We start from the raw sequence: 19,840 nt of genomic DNA, 5'->3' as shown, positions 1-19,840 counted from the left end.
TCCTGGTCCTGTTCCAGCGTTCCATGTTCCAGCTGGCCAGTTCTCCAGTAACTAAGACTATGTCACCTGGAATCTTACCCCTCACGGGTGGACTTTCCGCGACTTTCAAGAATGCGCACAGACCATCGCTGGCTGCCTCAGTAGCTGTCATTGATGGATATAAAGTGTCGCTTTAACCATCTCTCTCTCTCTCTCGCACCCTGGTCTGTCTTTCCTTGTTAATAACCCTTTAGGTATTAGATCTGAAGGACTGGCAAGCAGTGTGGTGACGGGGGCAACACCCAAGCATATATTGATCTGTGACTGTGGCCGCACTCTTTGGGGACTGGAAGAATTTGTGATGTGTTGGTGACAGGTTTTAAGAACCTCTCACCTGGAGCAGGGAGTAGTGAGGGAGGCTGGGACAGGTGGGGTGTAACAGGAGGAGGTGGCCACCAGGACCAGCGGCCACCTGTCCCCACTGCTACCTTCCCTAGCACCTGTCCTGAGCCAGCACCTGTCCTCACATCCCCACCACCTGTCTCCGCTGCTACCTTCCCCAGCACCTGTCCTGAGCCAGCACCTGTCCTCACATCCCCAACACCTGTCCCCGCTGCTACCTTCCCCAGCACCTGTCCTGTACCTACACCTGTCCCCACATCCCCAACACCTGTCCCCACTACTACCTTCCCCAGCACCTGTCCTGTACCTACACCTGTCCCCACACCCCCAACACCTGTCCCCACTGCTACCTTCCCCAGCACCTGTCCTGTACCTACACCTGTCCCCACATCCCCAACACCTGTCCCCACTACTACCTTCCCCAGCACCTGTCCTGTACCTACACCTGTCCCCACACCCCCAACACCTGTCCCCGCTGCTACCTTCCCCAGCACCTGTCCTGTACCTACACCTGTCCCCACATCCCCAACACCTGTCCCCACTACTACCTTCCCCAGCACCTGTCCTGTACCTACACCTGTCCCCACACCCCCAACACCTGTCCCTGCTGCTACCTTCCCCAGCACCTGTCCTGTACCTACACCTGTCCCCACATCCCCAACACCTGTCCCCACTACTACCTTCCCCAGCACCTGTCCTGTACCTACACCTGTCCCCACACCCCCCGACACCTGTCCCCGCTGCTACCTTCCCCAGCACCTGTCCTGTACCTACACCTGTCCCCACACCCCCCGACACCTGTCCTGCCCCCACACCTGTCCCCGCTGCTGCCTCCCCCCACCGCTCTCCCCCTTTGCCGACACCTGTGCCCCGGCGCGGCCCCCTGCGGGTCGGGAGGGAACCGGGGGGGCTGGGGCTGGGCGGACTCCTCGGCGCTGGCAGCTCGGGTGTGGCCGCGCGGTGAGGCTCCCCGGGGTGGGGCCAGGTGTGGCTCCAGCTGGCGGGGCCTGGCCGGGCCGGCAACACGCCCCCCGCGCCGCGCTATAAGGAGCCGGCGGGCCGGGCCGGCCGCTGGCCGCGCCATGGAGTGCTGGGTGTACGGCGCCCTGTGGGGCCTCTCCGCCGCCCACCTGCTCCTGCAGCTCGGCCGCTCCCGGCCGCGCCCCGCCTCGGCCCCGGCCCTGCTGCGCCTGGCGCTGCTGGCGCTGCTGCACTGCCTGTGCCAGGCCTGCCTGCCTCTGCCGCTGGGCGCGCCCCTGGCCGCCGCCGCCTGCCTGGCCCTGGCGCGCCTGGCCCAGCCCCGACGGCTGCCGGCGGCGGGGAAAGCCGTGGTGGTCACCGGTGAGTGAGGCTGGCAGCGCCCGCCGCCGCCTGGGGTGCCCGGGGCCCCGCCGCAGCTCCGTGTCTGGGGGTGCCCGGGGCCCGGCCGCAGCGCGCTTCCAGGGGGTGTCCGGGGGTGTCCGGGGCCCGGCCGCAGCGCGCTTCCAGGGGGTGTCCGGGGGTGTCCGGGGCCCGGCCGCAGCTCGGTGGTCGGGGGTGCCCGGGGCCCGGCCGCAGCGCGCTTCCAGGGGGTGTCTGGGGGTGTCCGGAGTCCGGCCGCAGCGCGCTGCCCGGGGGTGTCCGGGGGTGCCCGGGGCCAGGCCGCAGCGCGCTGCCCGGGGGCGCCTGGCGCAGCAGTCTCCGGCCCGGCTGCTGCAGGGACCCCCTGGGAAAGTCGCACCAGGCGCCGGCGGAGCCTTCGCCCTGGGGCTGGCCGGGGCGCGGCCGGTGGCAGAGCCGCGCAGGGCCGCAGCGCGGGAGCTGGGGGCGCTGAGTGCCCGCAGGCGGGGCGGGGAAGAGCCGTGCGGCGAGGCGCGGGCCCGGGGGCTCTGGGTGCCCCGCGCTGCCTTTGCCCCAGCCCGGCCCCGTCTCAGCGCCCAGCGCGCACGTCTCCCGCTCGGGTCGGGCGCTGCGGCGTGGGGGGCAGCGGGGCTCAGCGCGGGGCGCCGTTCTGCGGCCCTGCCCGGCTCCCCGCTGGGCCAGCGGCCCGATGACTGGGCGCTCCCGGCAGGCACAGGCCGGGCGCTGGAGCCCTCGGCGGAGCAGGCGCCGTTTCCCGGGGGGTTAGTCCCGGGCTGTGCGCGGAGCTGGTGCCCTGAGCCGGTCCCTGCCGTGCGCCGGGGGGCGGCAGCCCGAGGCGGGGGACGCTCCTCCGGCACCCGCCCGGCCGCTCTCCCTTCGGCCCTCTGCGCTTCCCAGCGGCCGGAGGTGGGCGGCGGAGGCGGAGCGCAGTCTGCGGGTGCTCGGCGCTGTACGCTGACAGGCATCGCCAGCGCCGATCGCGCGGTGCCCGCGGGCGTAGCAGGGGCTGCGGGCCGGGCCGGGCCCCCGGCGGTGAGGTCGAGGCCGGCCAGTGCCGCGCGGAAAAGCGGTTCTGCCCCTGGGTGCAGCGGGGCTCGCTGACCGGGCAGTGGCTTCCCGAGCCTGCGGGCTGCCCGGCTGGGCCTGGGCCTGGGCCCGGCTCGGGCTCCGCCGCGGCACGGAGAGGCGGGGGCAGCTGCCGCTCCCCTCGGACAAGGGTCCCAGCGCAGCTCGGGGGCTTGGGACGCTGCCGGGAGAAGCGAGCGGCCGGGGTGGGGCGCCCTGCCCCTGCCCCGCGGGTCTCCGGCGGTGCACAGACCCCCCCCGGCAGCAAACGCCGCAGTCCCGCCCGGGGCCCGACCCCCCCGGCAGGGTCACACGCGGCCTCGCGTCTGCAGCCCCACGCCTGGGCCGGAGCCGGAGCCGGAGCCGGAGCCCGTGTCTGGGCCAGGCGCCCCCCACCCCGGCCGCCCGCTCCCACGGCGGGGGAGCCCCCGCAGCAGCGCCGGGACTTTGCCGGTCCGCGCCGGGCCCCGCCGGGGGGAACAGGCTGCGGCTGCGGCTGCGGCGCTCTGCGAGCCGCCGGGCGGCCCTGAATCCCTCCCGGCCCAAAGAAGCAGGCGAAGGTCGGGCTGTGCCGGCCGGGGAAGAGCAGCGGGGAGGGCGGAGGGCGGGAGTGAGGGGCCAGGCGGGCTCGGTCCGCGCCGGGGGCGTTACGGGGGGGAGGGAGGAGAAACCTTTGTCCGCAGCCTCGGGTTCACTCGAGGGGATCCGGCGTTCCAGGGAGACATGAGGGGAACCATCCAACATGAGAGCACATGGTCGGATGTCTTCAGCGTCAGGAGCGGCGTCAAACAAGGCTGCGTCCCCGCTCCGACATGGGCCGGGATCATCTTCGCGCTCCCCCGACGCAGGCCTGGGGATCCTCGCCAGCGGGCATCTTTCGCACCCAAGAGCTGATGGCTAGTAGCAGAGCGGGAGCCGGGCTAGTCTGCACACGAGCAAAACAAAAAGCAGCCAAGTAGCACTCTAGAGACTAGCAAAACAGTGTATTAGGTGATGAGCTTTGGTGGGACAGAGCCACTTCCGCAGACCAGGGCCGGACCAGGCTACAGCAGGCTCTGTAGACTTCCATTTCGGTGTGGGTGCACAGCTTGCTGTTACTCCACACTCTCTCGCTGAGTCTGGACAGAGTTGTGGCTGCTTTTCCCATCCTCCTGTTTAGCTCAGACTCCAACGAGAGGGGGTCAGTGATGGTGGACCCGAGGTAAGTGAACTCGTGGACGACCTAACGAATAGTTGTCAATGCTGATTGATGGAGGGTCAGCAACGTCCTGAGCAAGTACATTTGTCTTCTTTAGGCTGATGGAAAGCCCAAAGTCCTTGCACGCTTTGGAGAACCGAGCCAGCAGTCTGAAGCTGGTCTTCTGTGTGAGACACTACAGCAGTGTCATCTGCGAGCAGCAAATCTCTGATGAGCATTTCCGGCACCTTGGATTTAGCTTTCAGCCTTGCAGGATCAAACAGTTTCCCATCAGATCTTATCAAAACAAAACGCAGTCAAGTAGCACTTTAAAGACTAGCAAAACAGTTTATGAGGTGATGAGCTTTCGTGGGACAGACCCACTTCTGCAGACCAGAGCCAGACCAGAACAGGCTGTACGCCCGCCAGGAAAAGAGGCTGAACGTCTTCCGCTTGCGTTGCCTCAGGCGCATCCTTGGAATATCGTGGAAGGACAGAGTGTCCAACACCACCATCTTTGAGCAAGCTGGAATCAACCATGCACACCCTCCTCAGGCAGCGGCGGCTCCGCTGGCTTGGCCACCTCCGCAGGATGAACGAGGGAAGGATCCCAAAAGACACCCTGTATGGCGAGCTAGCGTCTGGCAAAAGACCTCCCGGACGCCCCCAGTTGCGCTACAGAGATGTTTGCAAGAGGGACCTCAGGGAGGTAGACATCGAGCCGGACAGCTGGGAGGAGCTGGCAGACGATCGCAGCAGATGGAGGCAGGAACTACACAAGAGCCTTCAGAAGGGTGAGATGAGGATGAGACAGCTAGCAGAGGAGAAGCGAGTGCACAGAAAGCACAGTAAGGACGTGCCAGACACCCATTACACATGCAACAGATGCAGCAAGGACTGTCACACTCGTGTGGGCTTTCACAGTCACAGTCGATGCTGCAAACGATGATCCCAAATGGAACTACGAAGGGCACAATCCATAGTCTACGTAGACTGAAGGATGCTACTACTACTACTACTACAGCCTTGGGTGACAGGCCGGGACCCGGCGCTCTCCAGCCACAGCCGGGGGATTTAGCACGTTGCATGGGGCGCACAAGCAGGTGTGAATTGCCTGGGGAGGTCGTGGCATGGCCAGCGCCGGGGAGAGGTAGGAGTGGGCTGGAGGTGCCTCTCGGGGTGCTGCAGACCCGGCTCTGAAAGCGCAGCAGCAAGAAGAGCCGTGTCCCAAATTCCTCGCAGTATTGGCAGCTCAGGAGCCACAGCGCCCATGGGTGGGAGACGGCGCTGCCGGAGCCGCGGCAATGCCGGATGTTGCAGCTTCGCGCCCACGCGCTGGTTCCTGAGGCCACACGTGCTCAGTGCGGCCTGTTCACAAGCCCCTCATGGGTGCCAGCGCCTTGCACGGCTCCGGCCGCCCCTGCCAGCCCCGCTTTCCTGCTGCCACTTCTCTGTCACAGCGCGGGTCCCTTCCCCCACCCCAGGGTGCCCGCTGCCCTTCCCGCGCACCCTGGCACAGGGCGCAGCACACGCAGTGGGCCTTGCCGGCCTCCCAGCGCGCGGCGCCCGCTCTCCGGAAAGGAGCCGTGCGGGCGCAGCAGCAATGGTCGCTATTGCCTTGTGTGGCTGCTTGGGGCCATTCCTGCCGCGGTGGGGCAGGGAGTCGGCTGTGGAGGCAGCAGATCTGGGCACGTGCTCCTCCTGCACCCAGCGTCGGGTGCTCCTGTGCGCTCTGCGGCCAGGCCCTGCCCGGGGCTGTGCCTTGCCTGCAAGAGGGGCAGGGAGTCCCCTGAGAGACACCCAGCAGCCCACATCCCCCTGCACCTGCTCCCCCTTCCCCTCCCCTTGCAGCGCCCAGCCTGCCAGCCTCACCTGGCACCGCTGCTCAGCTGCTCCAGGCACAGGGAGGGAGCTGGCCAGAGCCGGCCACTGTGAAAGACGCAAGTGGTGGGGGAGCCTAAGGGACAGTGCCCCAGTTCCCCCCTCTGGGGCCATACAGCCCACTCTCCCCGGGCGCATGGCATCACCGTGCACGCTGCCGACTCCCCCGTGGCTCCCCGGCCCCTGGCGTGGCTCCCCGCGGCTCCCCGGACCCAGCACGGCTCCCCGGGGCTCCCTGGACCCGGCTCAGCTCCCCGGGGCTCCCTGGATGCGGCGTGGCTCCCTGGACCCAGCGCAACTCCCCGGACCCGGCGTGGCTCCCCAGACCTGGCGCAGCTTTCTCTGGGGCTCCCCAGGCCCAGCCCTACTTTTTCTGGGGCTCCCCCTCCTGCAGCTTTCCCTGGCTCCCTGCCCTGCTCCCCACTTGCTGCTGCTCAAACAAAACCTTCAGTTGAGTGAGTTCCAGCCCTGCCAATGGAGGTTTTTGGCTAAGAGGTGGCAGGGCAGGGCGGAGTCGGGGCGGAAGCCTCCAGAGCCGCAACTGACTCCTTAGAGAGCCATGTGCAGCTCCGGAGCTGGTCTAGACACACTTGGTCCTGCCACGAGGGCAGGGGACTGGACCCGATGACTTCGAGGTGTCCCTGTTCTCTGATTCTTGTCCCTGATGGTCCCCCCACCTGTTAGCTGCTCCTCGGTCCTGGAGATGGGCCTTGGCATTTGGCCAAAACACCAAAACATGCCTTTGAATGTACTGTACCAAGCTGGCCAGGTGGCCAGGCTGGGCCTTATCCTACTTTGTCACCCTGTCAAGCTTTGTATCAGCAGTAAAGTTTCTCAGCGGTGTTGTCATCTCATCTTCCTGGTCACTGGTAGTGGAAGGAGCTAAGGACAGGCTTCTGCAGGGCTCCCAGGTAAATGTCCTGTTACCACGAACAGCTGCAGAGTGATTGTATTTTTCCAGAGTGACTTATTAACCGGGTTAGGAGCAGCCTCATGTTTTCCTCGAAACAATTCATGGTGCAAAATCAGCTGCCTCCCAGAAAATGAAGTAGAGCGAAACGACTGTCACCTCTGTCACCCACCTCCAGAAGGGTACCAAGGACACTTGGCCAGGGGCCAGTTGTGACTTGTGGTCCATATACTTCTGGCTCTGCTGCTCGTGCGTCGGCCAAACATCCCTCCCCGGAAACCGAATAACTCGGTCCCTACCGCTGGGGCTTGCCCCGGGGGCCCCTTGTTCTGCGGAACGGCTCCAGTTTTCCCGTGGGGCTCCTAACCAATGGCTCCGTAGAGCCCCGGTGCAGGCTGTGTGCCCTGGCCACCTCGGCGTATCCCCAGCCCCAGGGGCTGCTGGAGCGTCCATAGACGGTAGCGCAGCATCAGGCCTGGCGTTCGAGGGCAGCGGGGGGGGCAGAGGGGATGGGCGGGGGTGTTTCACGTCCTGGGCGGTCCAGCCCCAGCTGCTGACCTAGGCCCCCTGCCCCCAGGTTTCAGCCCCCGCCCCCCCCCCGGGGCCCATCCTGCCGGCAGGTTCAGCTCCCTGTGCTGGGACAGAAGCACCGCCCTGCCCTGCCCCAGGGCTGTGCCAGGCGTTTGCCCGTCTCCCCAAGTTCGTGCCACACCCAGGTGGTGCTGGCCGGCCACTGCCCCCAGAGACGCTCCTTTGTTCCCCTCCCCAGGATCCAACCTGACACCGGCAACCTGCTTCCCCCAGCCGGTGGGGCCTGGCGGCTGCGCTGCCCCCAGACCCGTCCTGGGCTGTAGGCTGCACTCCCAGCTGGGTGAGTGGGAGATAGATGCCTGTGCCCCGGGGGTGCAGGCCGGGTCCCGGCCCACTGGGTGGCTGAGGTTAGAAAAGAGAAGGCTGAGAGCGGTTCTCCGGTGCCCCAAGGGGAGGCAGAGGGATGGTTCTCCTGGGCCAGGGGGCAATGGGGTTAAACTGCAGCCAGGGAGGTTGAGGTCGGCCGTTGGGAAGAACGTCCTGCCTGTTGGGGCGGCCCGACTGGAATACATTGCCGGGGGTACTGCTGAGCCTGCCATGAGAGCGGGACCAGCCTGGTGTGGTGACTCCGTTCCAGCCTCCCGCGGGTGGCGGGCAGGAGAGCAGCGGAGGGAGCTGGTGATAGAGCGGACGCGGAGCAGGGCTCGGAGCGCTGGCCAGCCCCGGGCCCGGCTGTGTTGGAGCTTTCTGTCTGCAGTGGTGCCCGTGTAGCCCCCAGGGCCAGGCCCCGGCCTCACAGCTTTCCACCCCCCAGCCACCCGCACGCCGCGCTTGGCTGTCCTGCTAGCCACAGAAACGGGCTTGCTCCAGCCCTCTCACCAGCGTCACCGGGCTGCGCCTGCGGGCCAAGCAGAGCCGCCTGGGCTCAGACCCTGCCAGCCCGTCCCCCGGCCAGCTGAGCTGTGCTGGCCAGTCCCCGCCCCGCTGACATGCTGGAGGGGGGGAGTATGGACTGGGGGGCTCAAGCTGCTCCCCAAGGGGCGAATGGGGCTCTTGCTCCTGCACGGTAGAGGCCCTCCTGGGAGTGCTGGGAGCCAGCCTGGGCAGCCGCGTGGCCCATTACTCCCACCAGCGCCTCTGCTGGCAGCTGCAGCTGGGCTGCAGGACCTTGGTGCTGGCGCCTCACTGCCGTCGCAGTGCCAGGAGTGGGTGGGCAGGCTGCGGAGCTAATGGCCAATAAAAGGCAGCTGGGAGCCCTGGGGACATGGCCCAGTAAATCTTATCTTTATTGCTGCTTTCTCCCGCCTGTTGGGAAACACACCTTGCACCTTATCTGGCAGGCTCTGGCCGGCTCTCTCTCATCTGCCCACAGGGGTGGAGAGGCCCTGGTGAACAGCACCTGGCACTGGGTTTGCAGCGTCGGAGCCTGCCCCTGTGCGGGTCTGGCCTTACATCCGCATGCAGGGAGGTCCCGGCTGCAAGTGCGCTGGCTGAGGATGCCCCGCTGGCAGGAGGGGAGTGTGGATGTAGGGGTACAGTAGCCATTACTCTGGGGGATGGTCAGCTTGGGGCTGCCTGAGCACCTGCCCTGTAGGCAGCAGGGCCCGCTGAGGGTCAGTTCTCGCTGCAGAAGGCTGGGGGCTCTGCAGAGGTTAACTGAGCCCTTCAGGCAGCTCTGCCGCCTTCTGCAAGGCCCCGGCCTGCTCCGTTTCCTGTCTCTGGCCCCTGCTGCCCGAGGAGGGGAGCCCAGGTGCTTTGGCTGCTCCCGCCCGGGGTTGCTCAATGACGGGTGTGGGTCCCCGACCGTCTCCGGTGTCAGCAGCCTGAGAACGGCGGCTGGAAATTCCTCCAGCCGGGCCTCCTTGTCCTCCCACCTTCTGGGCTGGGGAGTAGCTGCTTTCCTGCCCGGGGAGTGGGGAGAGCTGACCCCTCGTGTCGCCAGCTTGCAGCATTCTGGCAGGGCTCTGGTCCCTTGGCTGGCCCCTCCCATCTGCACCCCACTCCCTCTGTCCAGCACCCTGTGGGGACTAACATTTATGTGCGCAACACCCGCTGGGCCAGAGCCACGCCCCAGCTGCAGCCTGCCGCAGGGCTCTCCGCTGCAGGAGTGCCACCGAGGAGTTCTGCTCCGGCCAGGGGTGTGCAGCTCAGCCAGGGGAGCGCCTCACCCGATGACTACCTGTGTTAGGCTTGCAGGTGCTGCAGGGCGGCTGGTGCCTTGTGAGCGCCAGACTAACATGCCTCCCTCCTAGTGGTGCCCGTCGGCCCTGCCTCAGCGCGTGGGAAGTTTATTCCGGCCCAGCTGGAAGCAGTGAGACGGACGGCACAGGCCCCAGTGGCGTGGGATCTACCCACAAAAGCGCATTTCCAAATATGTGGCTTTGTGGTTAGGGGCCACAGGCCGCGTGGCAGTGGCTGTGAGGGCCCAGGCGCCGCAGCTGGCAGGGACAGGTCAGGGTTACCCTCAGGAGCTGGTTCCGCCTGGGTATGAACTTCAGGGCCCGTGTCTGGCAGGAATTCATCCAGCCCAGTCCTTGGCAGGATTACAAGTGGTGCTGAAGTGGGTGGAGCGGGAAGGAAATCCAGTTTACGCCAGCCGCAGACGGCTCATATCTCGCCAGCCCCAAGGAAGGGAGGGCGCCTGCTGGGCTGGGGTGCTGTGTTTGCATGCTTGCCCTTGCTGCTGTGTGGCTGAGGCCAGCTTTCCCCCCACTGGCTCCTCCTCTGCTCCAGGACAGGGCCCGGAGAACCCATCCGGTTGGTGGGGGCCAGGTCTCTGCCCCACTTCGCTCCCTCCTGCACCTGTGGGGTCCCGGTGGAGGGAGCTGTGGACTTCCATGAGCAAAGGCCTCCAGGCCCTGACCCTCGGTCACTGCTTGCAGCCTCGTTAGTGGTTATCCCCCCATGCGCCACATGCCCAGTGAGGCTGGCAGGGAGGGGGTGCTGCTGTGCAGGCAGAGACCGGACCTGGCGGTGCCGGACACGGGGAGAGCTGGGCCACAAACTGAGGCTGGAAGTGAGGGGGACAGAGCTGCATGTGCGGAGCTCAGGGGTGGGAGTGAGGGACAGGCAGGGCCCTTCGCGGTCACTGTCCTAGAACCTGCCCCAGGCCGCAGGGCTGGCAGCTGGTGGGACACTGGCTGAGGGTGGGGAACCTGTAGCTATGCCCGGCGGGGAGGCGTGAGGCAGCCTTCAGGCCCAGCCACACATGGGTTTCCTCTCCCAGGTGCACCGCCATCTCCTGGCTTCTGCTGCTGCGGCTCCGCATTGCCGCGGCTGGGCCAGGCCATGAGAAGTGGGCCAGTGGCTGGGAGAGGCCTGTGCCCAGCCCGGCAGCGGTGGGAGGGAGCCCTCGGCTCCGCCGCGAGCAGGGCAGCGCTTTGCCTCTTGGCAGCATGAGCAGGGCAGCTCCGCAAGCCGGAGCCCAGCCACTGTGGCCCCCCGCACCCAGGAAGGGTGCTCTGTCCATGGGGCTGCTGAGCCTTCCTTTCGGCCAGCGGGACCAAGCGCCCCAGAACCGTGCGCCTCAGTGTGGGGTGCTGCCCACCTGGCCGGGTGCCCCCTGCCGCTCCGGAACTGCAGCCCCCGGTGTCTCTGCCTGGCAACCCCTGAACACTGGCTGACTTCCGGGCCAGCTGGCTGGCCTGGGGCAGAAATGGGGTGCCCAGTCCCCGAGGGGCAGGGGCCCGGGGGGGTGGGGATCTGTTTTCCTGAGGGCCTGGCTGCCCCACTGGCCATGCACTTTTGGGGAGCACGTGGCAGGGGGCAGCGTGCAGGTGGGGGGGGGCCACAGGGGAGAGTGCAGCGGGGGGGGGGCAGCGTGCAGGCGGGGGGGGGCCACAGGGGAGAGTGCAGCGGGGGGGGGCAGCGTGCAGGCGGGGGGGGGCCACAGGGGAGAGTGCAGCGGGGGGGGCAGCGTGCAGGCGGGGGAGCACAAGGGAGGGGGCAGCGGGGGGGCAGCGTGCAGGCGGGGGAGCTCAAGGGAGGGGGCAGCGTGCAGGCAGGGGGGGCACAAGGGAGGGGGCAGCGTGCAGGCAGGGGGGCACAGGGGAGGGGGCAGCGGGGGGGCAGTGTGCAGGCAGGGGGGGCACGGGAGGGGGCAGCGGGGGGCAGCGTGCAGGCAGGGGGGGCACAGGGGAGGGGGCAGCGGGGGGCAGCGTGCAGGCAGGGGGGGCACAGGGGAGGGGGCAGCGGGGGGGCAGCGTGCAGGCAGGGGGCACAGGGGAGGGGGCAGCGGGGGGCAGCGTGCAGGCGGGGGGGCACAGGGGAGGGGGCAGCAGGGGGGGCAGCGTGCAGGCAGGGGGGGCACAGGGGAGGGGGCAGCGGGGGGCAGCGTGCAGGCGGGGGGGCACAGGGGAGGGGGCAGCGGGGGGGGCAGCGTGCAGGCAGGGGGCACGGGAGGGGGCACAGGGGAGGGGGCAGCGGGGGGCAGCGTGCAGGCAGGGGGCACAGGGGAGGGGGCACAGGGGAGGGGGCAGCGGGGGGCAGCGTGCAGGCGGGGGGGGCACAGGGGAGGGGGCAGCGGGGGGCAGCGTGCAGGCGGGGGGGCACAGGGGAGGGGGCAGCGGGGGGGGCAGCGTGCAGGCAGGGGGCACGGGAGGGGGCACAGGGGAGGGGGCAGCGGGGGGCAGCGTGCAGGCAGGGGGCACAGGGGAGGGGGCACAGGGGAGGGGGCAGCGGGGGGCAGCGTGCAGGCGGGGGGGGCACAGGGGAGGGGGCAGCGGGGGGCAGCGTGCAGGCGGGGGGGCACAGGGGAGGGGGCAGCGGGGGGGGCAGCGTGCAGGCAGGGGGCACGGGAGGGGGCACAGGGGAGGGGGCAGCGGGGGGCAGCGTGCAGGCAGGGGGCACAGGGGAGGGGGCACAGGGGAGGGGGCAGCGGGGGGCAGCGTGCAGGCAGGGGGCACAGGGGAGGGGGCAGCGGGGGGGCAGCGTGCAGGCGGGGGGGCACAGGGGAGGGGGCAGCGGGGGGCAGCGTGCAGGCAGGGGGCACAGGGGGGGGCAGCGTGCAGGCGGGGGGGCACAGGGGAGGGGGCAGCGGGGGGGCAGCGTGCAGGCGGGGGGGCACAGGGGAGGGGGCAGCGGGGGGGCAGCGTGCAGGCGGGGGGGCACAGGGGAGGGGGCAGGCTGGAGGGGCACGGGGGGGGCATGCGCAAGGTGGAAGGGGGGTGCAGAGCGCAGAACAGGAGCTGTGCCCTTTGCCAGGCCCGGCCCGCGCTGGTCAGGGTTGATGCTGCCGGAGCCTGGCCCAGGCGCTCTCAGGGCCGCGCCAGCCTGGAGAACAGCCTGTTCTGCTGTTTATTGCCAGGCTGCTGCCCCCACCCCCCCGCACAGGCTACCTGCAGGTGCACCAGGTCCTCCCCACCCCACGCTGGGGCCTGGGCCTGAGCACAGCCCTGCTCCAGGGAGGCCCCTTGGGCGCAGCTCGGCTGAGGCAGCGCGTGGGGCTGCATGCGGGTGTCCAGCAGCGCCGAGCGGTGCCTCTAGCGGGTGCTAGAAACCGCCCTGCCTGCCTGGCACCCCCAACAGCCTGGTCCCGGGCAGCCGCCTCGGAGCCGGCCTTGGTGCCGCAGCCAGTGCTGGGCGACAAGCCAGGCCCTGGCTCAGCAGAATGGGCCACGTGGCTGTCCCACAGGGCCTGGGCCCAGCTCCTGGGTGTGCCCCTCTGACCAGACGCCCCCCACCCCCCGGGGCCAGGCAGTAGCGTGGGACGGTGCTTGGTGAGGCGCTGCTGCTGGCGCTGGGGAGGGTGGGCGTCCTGCCCGGCAGTGGGGCCCTGGGCTCTCTGCGGGGCCATGGCTGAGCTGGGCCAATGGGGGGGCGGGGTTGGCTCTTGGTTTTCCTGCTTTTTGCCTCGTGCACCTACGTCCCCTGGCAGCACAGTGAGACTGAAGGTGCCCTGTGGAGCAGGCGGGGAGCAGGTGACCCCCCACCCCCCGGACCGCTGCAAGTCACTCAGCAGCCCTGTGTTCTGTGCCCTCACCTGCCCAGCGCACCAGGCTCTCGCGCCGTGCTCCACGCAGGCTGGGGAGCCAGCCGAGCTGGGGCCCTGCTGCGTCCGGGGAGGTCGCCGGGCCTGCCTGTTGGAGGGCTCTGTCTGGGCTCCTGGACACAGGGCGATGCTGGCAGCTTGCCTGTCCCGCATCACCGCCCCAAGAGTCCAGTACTCGCCACTCAGCCGCCCCCGGCCCCCCAGAAGGACTTGGTGTGACATCACAGGGAGGGTGCAGTGACTGTGCCATGTGAGCTGCTGTGCCCGAGCACCCCTGGCCCAGGTGCCGGCCCACCAGCCCGCAGGCTGGTGTTGCTGGGGTGAAATCAGGATGGTGTGGGGGGGGCGCACAGCTGGGAGTTAGGGTCTCATCTGGGCTGCTTGCAAGGCAGAGCCTGTGCCTAACAAGGAGGCACTGGCCTGTTTGGCTTGGCAGGGCTCGGGCAGGGAGAGGCCAACCCTCGTGGAGGCCACGCAGGCAGAGAATTGCTGCGCCAGGGTTGCCCCGTGCCCTGTAAGAAGCCCCCAGAGCGCCCCGAGCAAGGTGCTGGTTGAATGCGCTCACGGCCCAGGAGAAGGCTGCGGGCCCGGCAAGGACTGGAGCAGGGCATTGGCCTGGCAGGTGGCTGCAGTGATACGGGCCAGTCTGACATTGCTACTGAATCTTGTTTGGTACGGGGGAATTCGGGCCCAGCCGCTGCCCCCCTCACGGACGCCCCTGAGGAATCCCACTGGCTTCAGCAGGACGCAGCTGCCTGGTGAGAAGCAGGTGCTACTCTTGCTTGGCACTGCTGGGCTGGTCTGCGCTCAGGGCCGTCTCGCAGGGGTGTGACAGGGCCACACGGCTCCGTGGTGCAGCGTAGCCGGTGCTGGGCAGCAGCCCACACGAGCGCCTACTCCTGGGCAGCCTTCCCTGTCAGCCGAGCGCTGGGGCAGGCGCCCAGGAGAGGTTCAGGTGCTGCCCGGCTGATTGGCAGAGCCCCCCGGCGACACCCTGTGCCCCTATGGGTGGTGTCCGTCAGCACACGCCTCCGTGTATAGAACAACATTTATTTTTCCCCTGGCTGCAAAAAATAGCGGGCTCCCTGCTCCTTGGGGAGGCGCATGAGCCGCCCGCTGGCAGAACAGCGCGCACTGAGGTCGGCAACCCTAGCAAGGCTGTAACTTCAGGGAGCGTCCCCACTGTCAAACACGGCTGCGCCGCAGCAGCCGCGCCCGTCGGCGTACGCTAATGGGTGGCGCCCGCTTGCCCTGCGCTGGGGTTAATGCCGGCCTGCTGGACGGGTCTGGAGGGAGCTGAGCTGAAAGGAGCGACTCCTCGCTGGCCGTATTTCCCCGCACTGCACGGTGGGACGACCGGACTCGCTGAACGTGTGCTGGAGAGCTGCGCTATTTCCCTCTGGCCAGCGGGTTCCCTCCTTCGCTAGAGATCCTTTGTGGAGCCTTTTGGTCGCGCCCCCGCCCCCGCCCCCGGCTGGGGCTGGAACTGGACTCGAGCTCCAGACAGCTAAAACCAGCCAGGGACGGAAGCATTTTCCAGGCTGCAACTGCCTTGTCAACCACTGGAGCCAGGCGCTCGCCCCTGAAAGGCCAGGATGGGTTGCAAAGCCCTCGCATGGCTGCTGCTGGGCTTTCAGCTGTCAGCCCCAGCTGTTAGCCAGCCTCTGCATCCAGGCCAAGCCTTGTGCTGCCTGGCCTGGTGCGATGGCATGTCTGATCAGCGACTGACCACCGGGAGAGCCCAGTCAGCTGGGCGGTGCTGCTGGCGTTCACCGCTGGCCTTGTGCTACGTGGTGCCAGGCCCCAAGCCCCAGCTTCAGGAGTCAGGTGAGGCAGGGAGGCTCTCCCCTCATGCTTCGTAAAATGAAAGCTTCCAGCCTTCAGGGCTGGGTGGAAATGGGGCTGAAAAGCCAGGTTAATTAACCCCCCCCCCCAATGTCCACCTTGTGCTGAAGATCAGCTGACGGGGCCGCCTGCCTCGGTGAGTTGCATGCTTGGGGCTGGCTGTGGTGAGGGGAGATGCGGTAACCTCTATAAACCAGCTCAGGGCAGGGCACAGGTTCTGCATGGTGGTGTCACCTGGCCAGCCAGCCGGCCCCTGGCTTGGCTCCATGAATGCTCGAGGGTGTGTTTAGCTGTGGCTATTTTTAGAGCGGTGCCCGTGTGATGGGTTTGGAGATAAAAGAGCCTTTTTTTCCCTCCTCCGTGAGGTACAAGCACCAGCTAAGCGAGCTAATAAATCCCTGTGCCAGGTCATGGCCTTGTGGGGCCGGGCCCTCGCCTTGCTGCCTCTTGGCAGACGCATGCCTGAGCAAGGCCCGGCTGCGTGGGAAGAGGGAGGAGGGCCGCTGGCAGCTGAGGGGTGGGAAAGGAGCGTGCCTTGGTGTGGGGAGCGCTCCTGTGGTGACAGGGGCCTACTGAAGGCCTCAGCCAGGCCCCAGACCGGGTGCTGCCTTACCCGCGGGCCTCAGGCTGCGCTCGAGGAGTAGAGGTGCCAGTTTCCAGGGCCTAAAACAGGTTCACCCGCTTGTGGGGAGGCGAGGGGCGGGCTGGCCAGGTCTGTGCACGCGCTCACTGCACCGCTGGCTTTGTGCCTGGTGCCATGGGCTAGGGCTCGGTGCCATGGTGCGTGCTACAGCCAGGGGCAGGCTGCCTCGCGGAGGTTGGGCGGCTCCCCAGGAAAAGCCTGCTTGGGTGCTGGGCAGCTGCAGAGCTCTTTGCAACTGGCAGACTCAATGAGAGCAGCCTCGTGGCACCATTGCTGACGCGGCAGAAGCTGCCGCTCAAGTCACAGGCCTGCGCAGGAGCCGCCCCAGGAACCGCGAGGGCTCTTCCCAGGGTCTCACTGCAAACGCTGGTGGCTCGAGACCGTTCCGCAGCCTGGCCCAGGCCCTGCCTACCGGGGTACGCGCTGCAGTGCCGGCTTCTCGCCCCGCCAGACGGTGCCCGTCTGTGTCCCTCGGCCGGCTGGGGGCCAGGCCGGGCCTCCCGCGCGCTCGCTGAGCCCCCTCCCTTGGCTCTCCCCAGGCTGCGATTCTGGCTTTGGCAAGCAGACCGCTCACCACCTGGACTCCCTGGGCTTCAAGGTGTTCGCGAGCGTGCTGGACCTGGAGGGCCCTGGTGCCAAGGAGCTCCGGCAGAGCTGCTCGCCCAGGCTCACCCTGCTGCAGATGGACCTGACCAAGCCCGATGACATCCAGAAAGCCCAGCAGTTAATCCTGCTGCAGACAGCCGGCACAGGTAGGGGCCTGGCTGCTCAGGCCCCTCCAAACCACAACCCTGGGGGCACTGAAAAGGGGCGCGCCCGTCCCACGCCCCCAGCCATGCTCTCCTAGGGCCATGACCTTGGACTGTGGAGGAGAATCCCAGACCAGAGCTCCCTGTGAGCCGAGTGCTGGGGCAGCTGCCCAGGAGCGATTCAGGTGCCAGCCAGCCGATTGGCAGAGCACCCCCCAGCCAGCAGCCTGGTTCTGTAGGTGGCGTCCGGCCACACGCACAGTTTGTTCTGCCCCAGGATGGAAAAAGCGAGCGGGAGCCCTGCCCTGGCCCTGCTGCTAGACTGGTCCCAGCGGGATCTGCCGGGAAGTCTGCTGTGGGCTCCCCAGCTCCTTCCTGGCAGGGGCTACCCCTGCTTCGCGCTCCCCTCGCCCTGTCGCTGCAGCTGCAGCTTCGCAGGTGCACGGAGGCGCTATGGGCAGAGTCCCCGTCTCCTGGGGAAGCACCGCTGGGTGGGGTAGCCCAGTCACAGCGGGGACCCTCTGTAGTGGGAGCGCTTCCTCCCCGCCCCAGGGCGAGGGCTGCTTGAACTATGGGGAGCATCCGGCCGGGGCGGTCCCCCACCGCTGCCCCGCTGACGCCCTCGCACGGCGCACCTCTCCCCGCAGGGCTCTGGGGCTTGGTGAACAACGCAGGCTTTAACACCCACCTGGCCGACACCGAGCTCTCCCAGCTCTGCCACTTCCGCACCTGCATGGACGTCAACTTCTTCGGCACCCTGGCGTTCACGCAGGCGCTGCTGCCCCCGCTCCGCTCCTCCCGGGGCCGGATTGTGACCGTCAGCAGCCCGGCAGGTACAGGCTGGGCCCTGCTGGGGAGGGACTGCGTGCCAGGCAGCGACCAAAGAGAACTGAACCAAACAGGCAGGGAGTTGGCGGTCCCTCCCACCACCCACAGCCAGGCCCAGGGTTCCCGGCAGCTGTAGCTGGCTGCCCTGTGTCCAGGGGTTAGCGTCCCCCAAAGCAACTCCTGAAGCCACCTGTGCCTCCCCCACCCCCACGCACCAGGAAGACCCCAGCGGGCAGATCGCCTGGACGGCTCTGCTCCCACACGCCGCCGAGCCCTGCCCCGGCCCCATGGCCCCAGGCGCTCAGCCAGACCACCCCTCCCGGCAGGCGACGTGGCCACGGACCCACTGTGCACCTTCTCGCCCCCAGGAGAAGGTGGGATAGCGGGGGGGACAGTGGAGGCCAACAGCCAAGTGCAAGGTGGGGGGGGGCGGCTCCGTGCCCCTGGAGTGGGCAGGGCCTCAGGGCACACAGCCCTTAGCACCGCCCAGGGCAGGCCACTGGGCCCCCACCCTCGGGAGCCACATGGAAGAGCGGAGCGACTCTCCTGCAGCCTTTCCAGGGGGCCCTCGGCGGCTGCCCCTCTCGCTGGCAGCAGGCCCCAGGGGAGGCACCAGCCGAGCCAGTGCAGGAGGTGCCTGCAGGGTGGCCGGGGGCAGCGCCGCAGCATTTTCCAATGGAGGTTGTGGGGGGGGTGGAATTGGCCCCAGCTTCGACCCGAGGAGGCGCCTATCTGCCTGCTGGGCCCCAGCCCGGCGCTAGCCCCGTAACACCCTGTGCAGACCACGACAGGCGGTGCTCGCCCGGCAGCCCGGCGGGCAGGTTTGATGCTGAGCGCCTTGCGAGGCTATGGTGCTGACTGGGGTTCCCTGGGAGCTTAGGCAGCCGCCCAGGAGAGAGTCAGGGGCCACCCCTCTGTTGCTATGGGTGGTGCACAGCCCCACAGGCCTCAGTGCAGGACACCATTTATTTCACAGGTGGAAGGGAGAAATGACGCATCAGGGCTGTCTCACAGAGCCCTGGCACTGACCGTAGGGCACCAGCCTGTGCTCCCCCCCAGGTGACATGCCCTTCCTGTGCTCCCCCCCAGGTGACATGCCCTTCCTGTGCTTGGCCGCCTACGGGGCCTCCAAAGCTGCACTCACCCACCTCATGGACACGCTCCGCAACGAGCTGCAGCCCTGGGGTGTCAAAGTGAGCTTGATCCTACCTGGCTCCTTCAAAACTGGTAAGCGCCCTGGCCGGGGAGGGGAGAGGAGGGACCTTCGTGAGGCTCAGCCAGCAGAGCCGGTGCACAAGCTCCATCCCTGGCCGCTGGAAAGTCACACACCCAACTTGCCTTTGCTCCCCTTTTGGTAGCGCAACGGCCTGAGCCGGGATGTGGCTCACTGCTCACAACCTGCTGCCGGCCTCACTCCTGGCTTGCAGGGAACGCTGGCCTGGCTCCCTCGTCTGCCTGGGGCATCACTCAGCACTGCCAGCGGGCCCTAGTCTTGAGTCCAGGGCAGGGAGCTGGGGAAGTTCCCCAGCTCTTGAAGCCCTGGGGGAGGGAGGACCAGTACACAGGACACCTGGGCAGCGGGGTTCCAGAGCTCACGCACAGCCGGCTCTTTCCAGGGAAGGCTTTTGAGCCTGCCTTCTGGCACGAGAAGAAGCAGCAGCTGCTGGCCACCCTGCCTGCCACCCTGCTGCAGGCCTACGGGGAGGACTACATCCATGAGGCCAATGACCAGTTTATTGAATTCATTACAAGGGCCAACGAGGATCTGAGCCCAGTGGTGAACTGCATCACTGATGCCCTCCTCCTAGCCAGCCCCTCGGCGCGCTACTATCCGGGGAAGGGCACCTGGCTCCTCTACTTCATGCACCACTACCTGCCCCACGCCACCAGAGACTGCGTCCTCAAAAAGTTCTTCATCAGCCAAGGACTGCCCCGGGCCTTGCGGCCCTGCCAGGATGGCTGCAAGCAAGACTGACCTTCCCCCGCAGGCTAGCGCGAAGAATGGCCACGGGGATCCGCTCACTCTATACTCCCAGGAGCCAGAGCAGGGGAAGCCAAGGCCCCATGAGCATGTGGCCCAGCTGGGGCAATGCTGCTGTGGGCGGGTGAGGGGGCCGATCAGCACAGTCCCACCCCCGCTTGCTTTCTCCGAATCAAATCACTGCAGAGCTGTTTTCCACTGTGTCTGAATCAAAGCTCACACAACTCATTTCGGCTGCAGTGTCTAGCAGAGCGGCGCTGGGGAAACGGCCACGGGGGAGACACGCATGCACGCACCCACCCACCCACCCCGCGCGGTTCTGCCCCTCCCAGCCGCAATACGCACCTCAGTTATTGTTCTCAGCAACCTCTGCTGCGGCGGGGGGGAGCCCAGACGTGGGGAGGAAGTTAGAGCCAGCCTGTGTCTTGCCAGGGTACCAGCCCTTGCCACGGCACTGCCCACAGCAGCACGCTCCAGGCGGAAGCCTGGCTCAGGTGTTCCAGTCGCTCAAGGCCTGCT

At 67.7% G+C, this 19,840-nt stretch overlaps 1 protein-coding gene across 2 annotated transcripts; it reads left to right on the top strand.

Moving 5' to 3' along the window:
• Nucleotides 1-1,437: 1,437 nt before the first annotated feature.
• On the top strand, nt 1,438-19,549 carry HSD11B2 (hydroxysteroid 11-beta dehydrogenase 2). 2 transcript variants are annotated; one of them, XM_075009202.1, is made up of 5 exons: nt 1,438-1,722; nt 16,303-16,515; nt 17,160-17,345; nt 18,430-18,567; nt 18,957-19,549. In XM_075009202.1, exons 1-5 carry the CDS (start codon nt 1,464-1,466, stop codon nt 19,313-19,315), a joined length of 1,155 nt encoding a protein of 384 aa, XP_074865303.1. In that variant the 5' UTR covers nt 1,438-1,463; the 3' UTR covers nt 19,316-19,549. The 2 variants fall into 2 exon arrangements, with proteins under 2 accessions (XP_074865303.1, XP_074865302.1); XM_075009201.1 differs by having other exon boundaries at nt 18,400-18,567.
• The last annotated feature ends 291 nt before the right edge of the window (nt 19,550-19,840 follow it).

Source organism: Carettochelys insculpta, chromosome 14 (assembly GCF_033958435.1).
Source record: "Carettochelys insculpta isolate YL-2023 chromosome 14, ASM3395843v1, whole genome shotgun sequence".
Classification (NCBI taxonomy): Eukaryota; Metazoa; Chordata; order Testudines; family Carettochelyidae; genus Carettochelys; species Carettochelys insculpta.
Note: the sequence above shows the minus strand (reverse complement) of the source record. Positions and strands in the feature narration are given on the sequence as shown.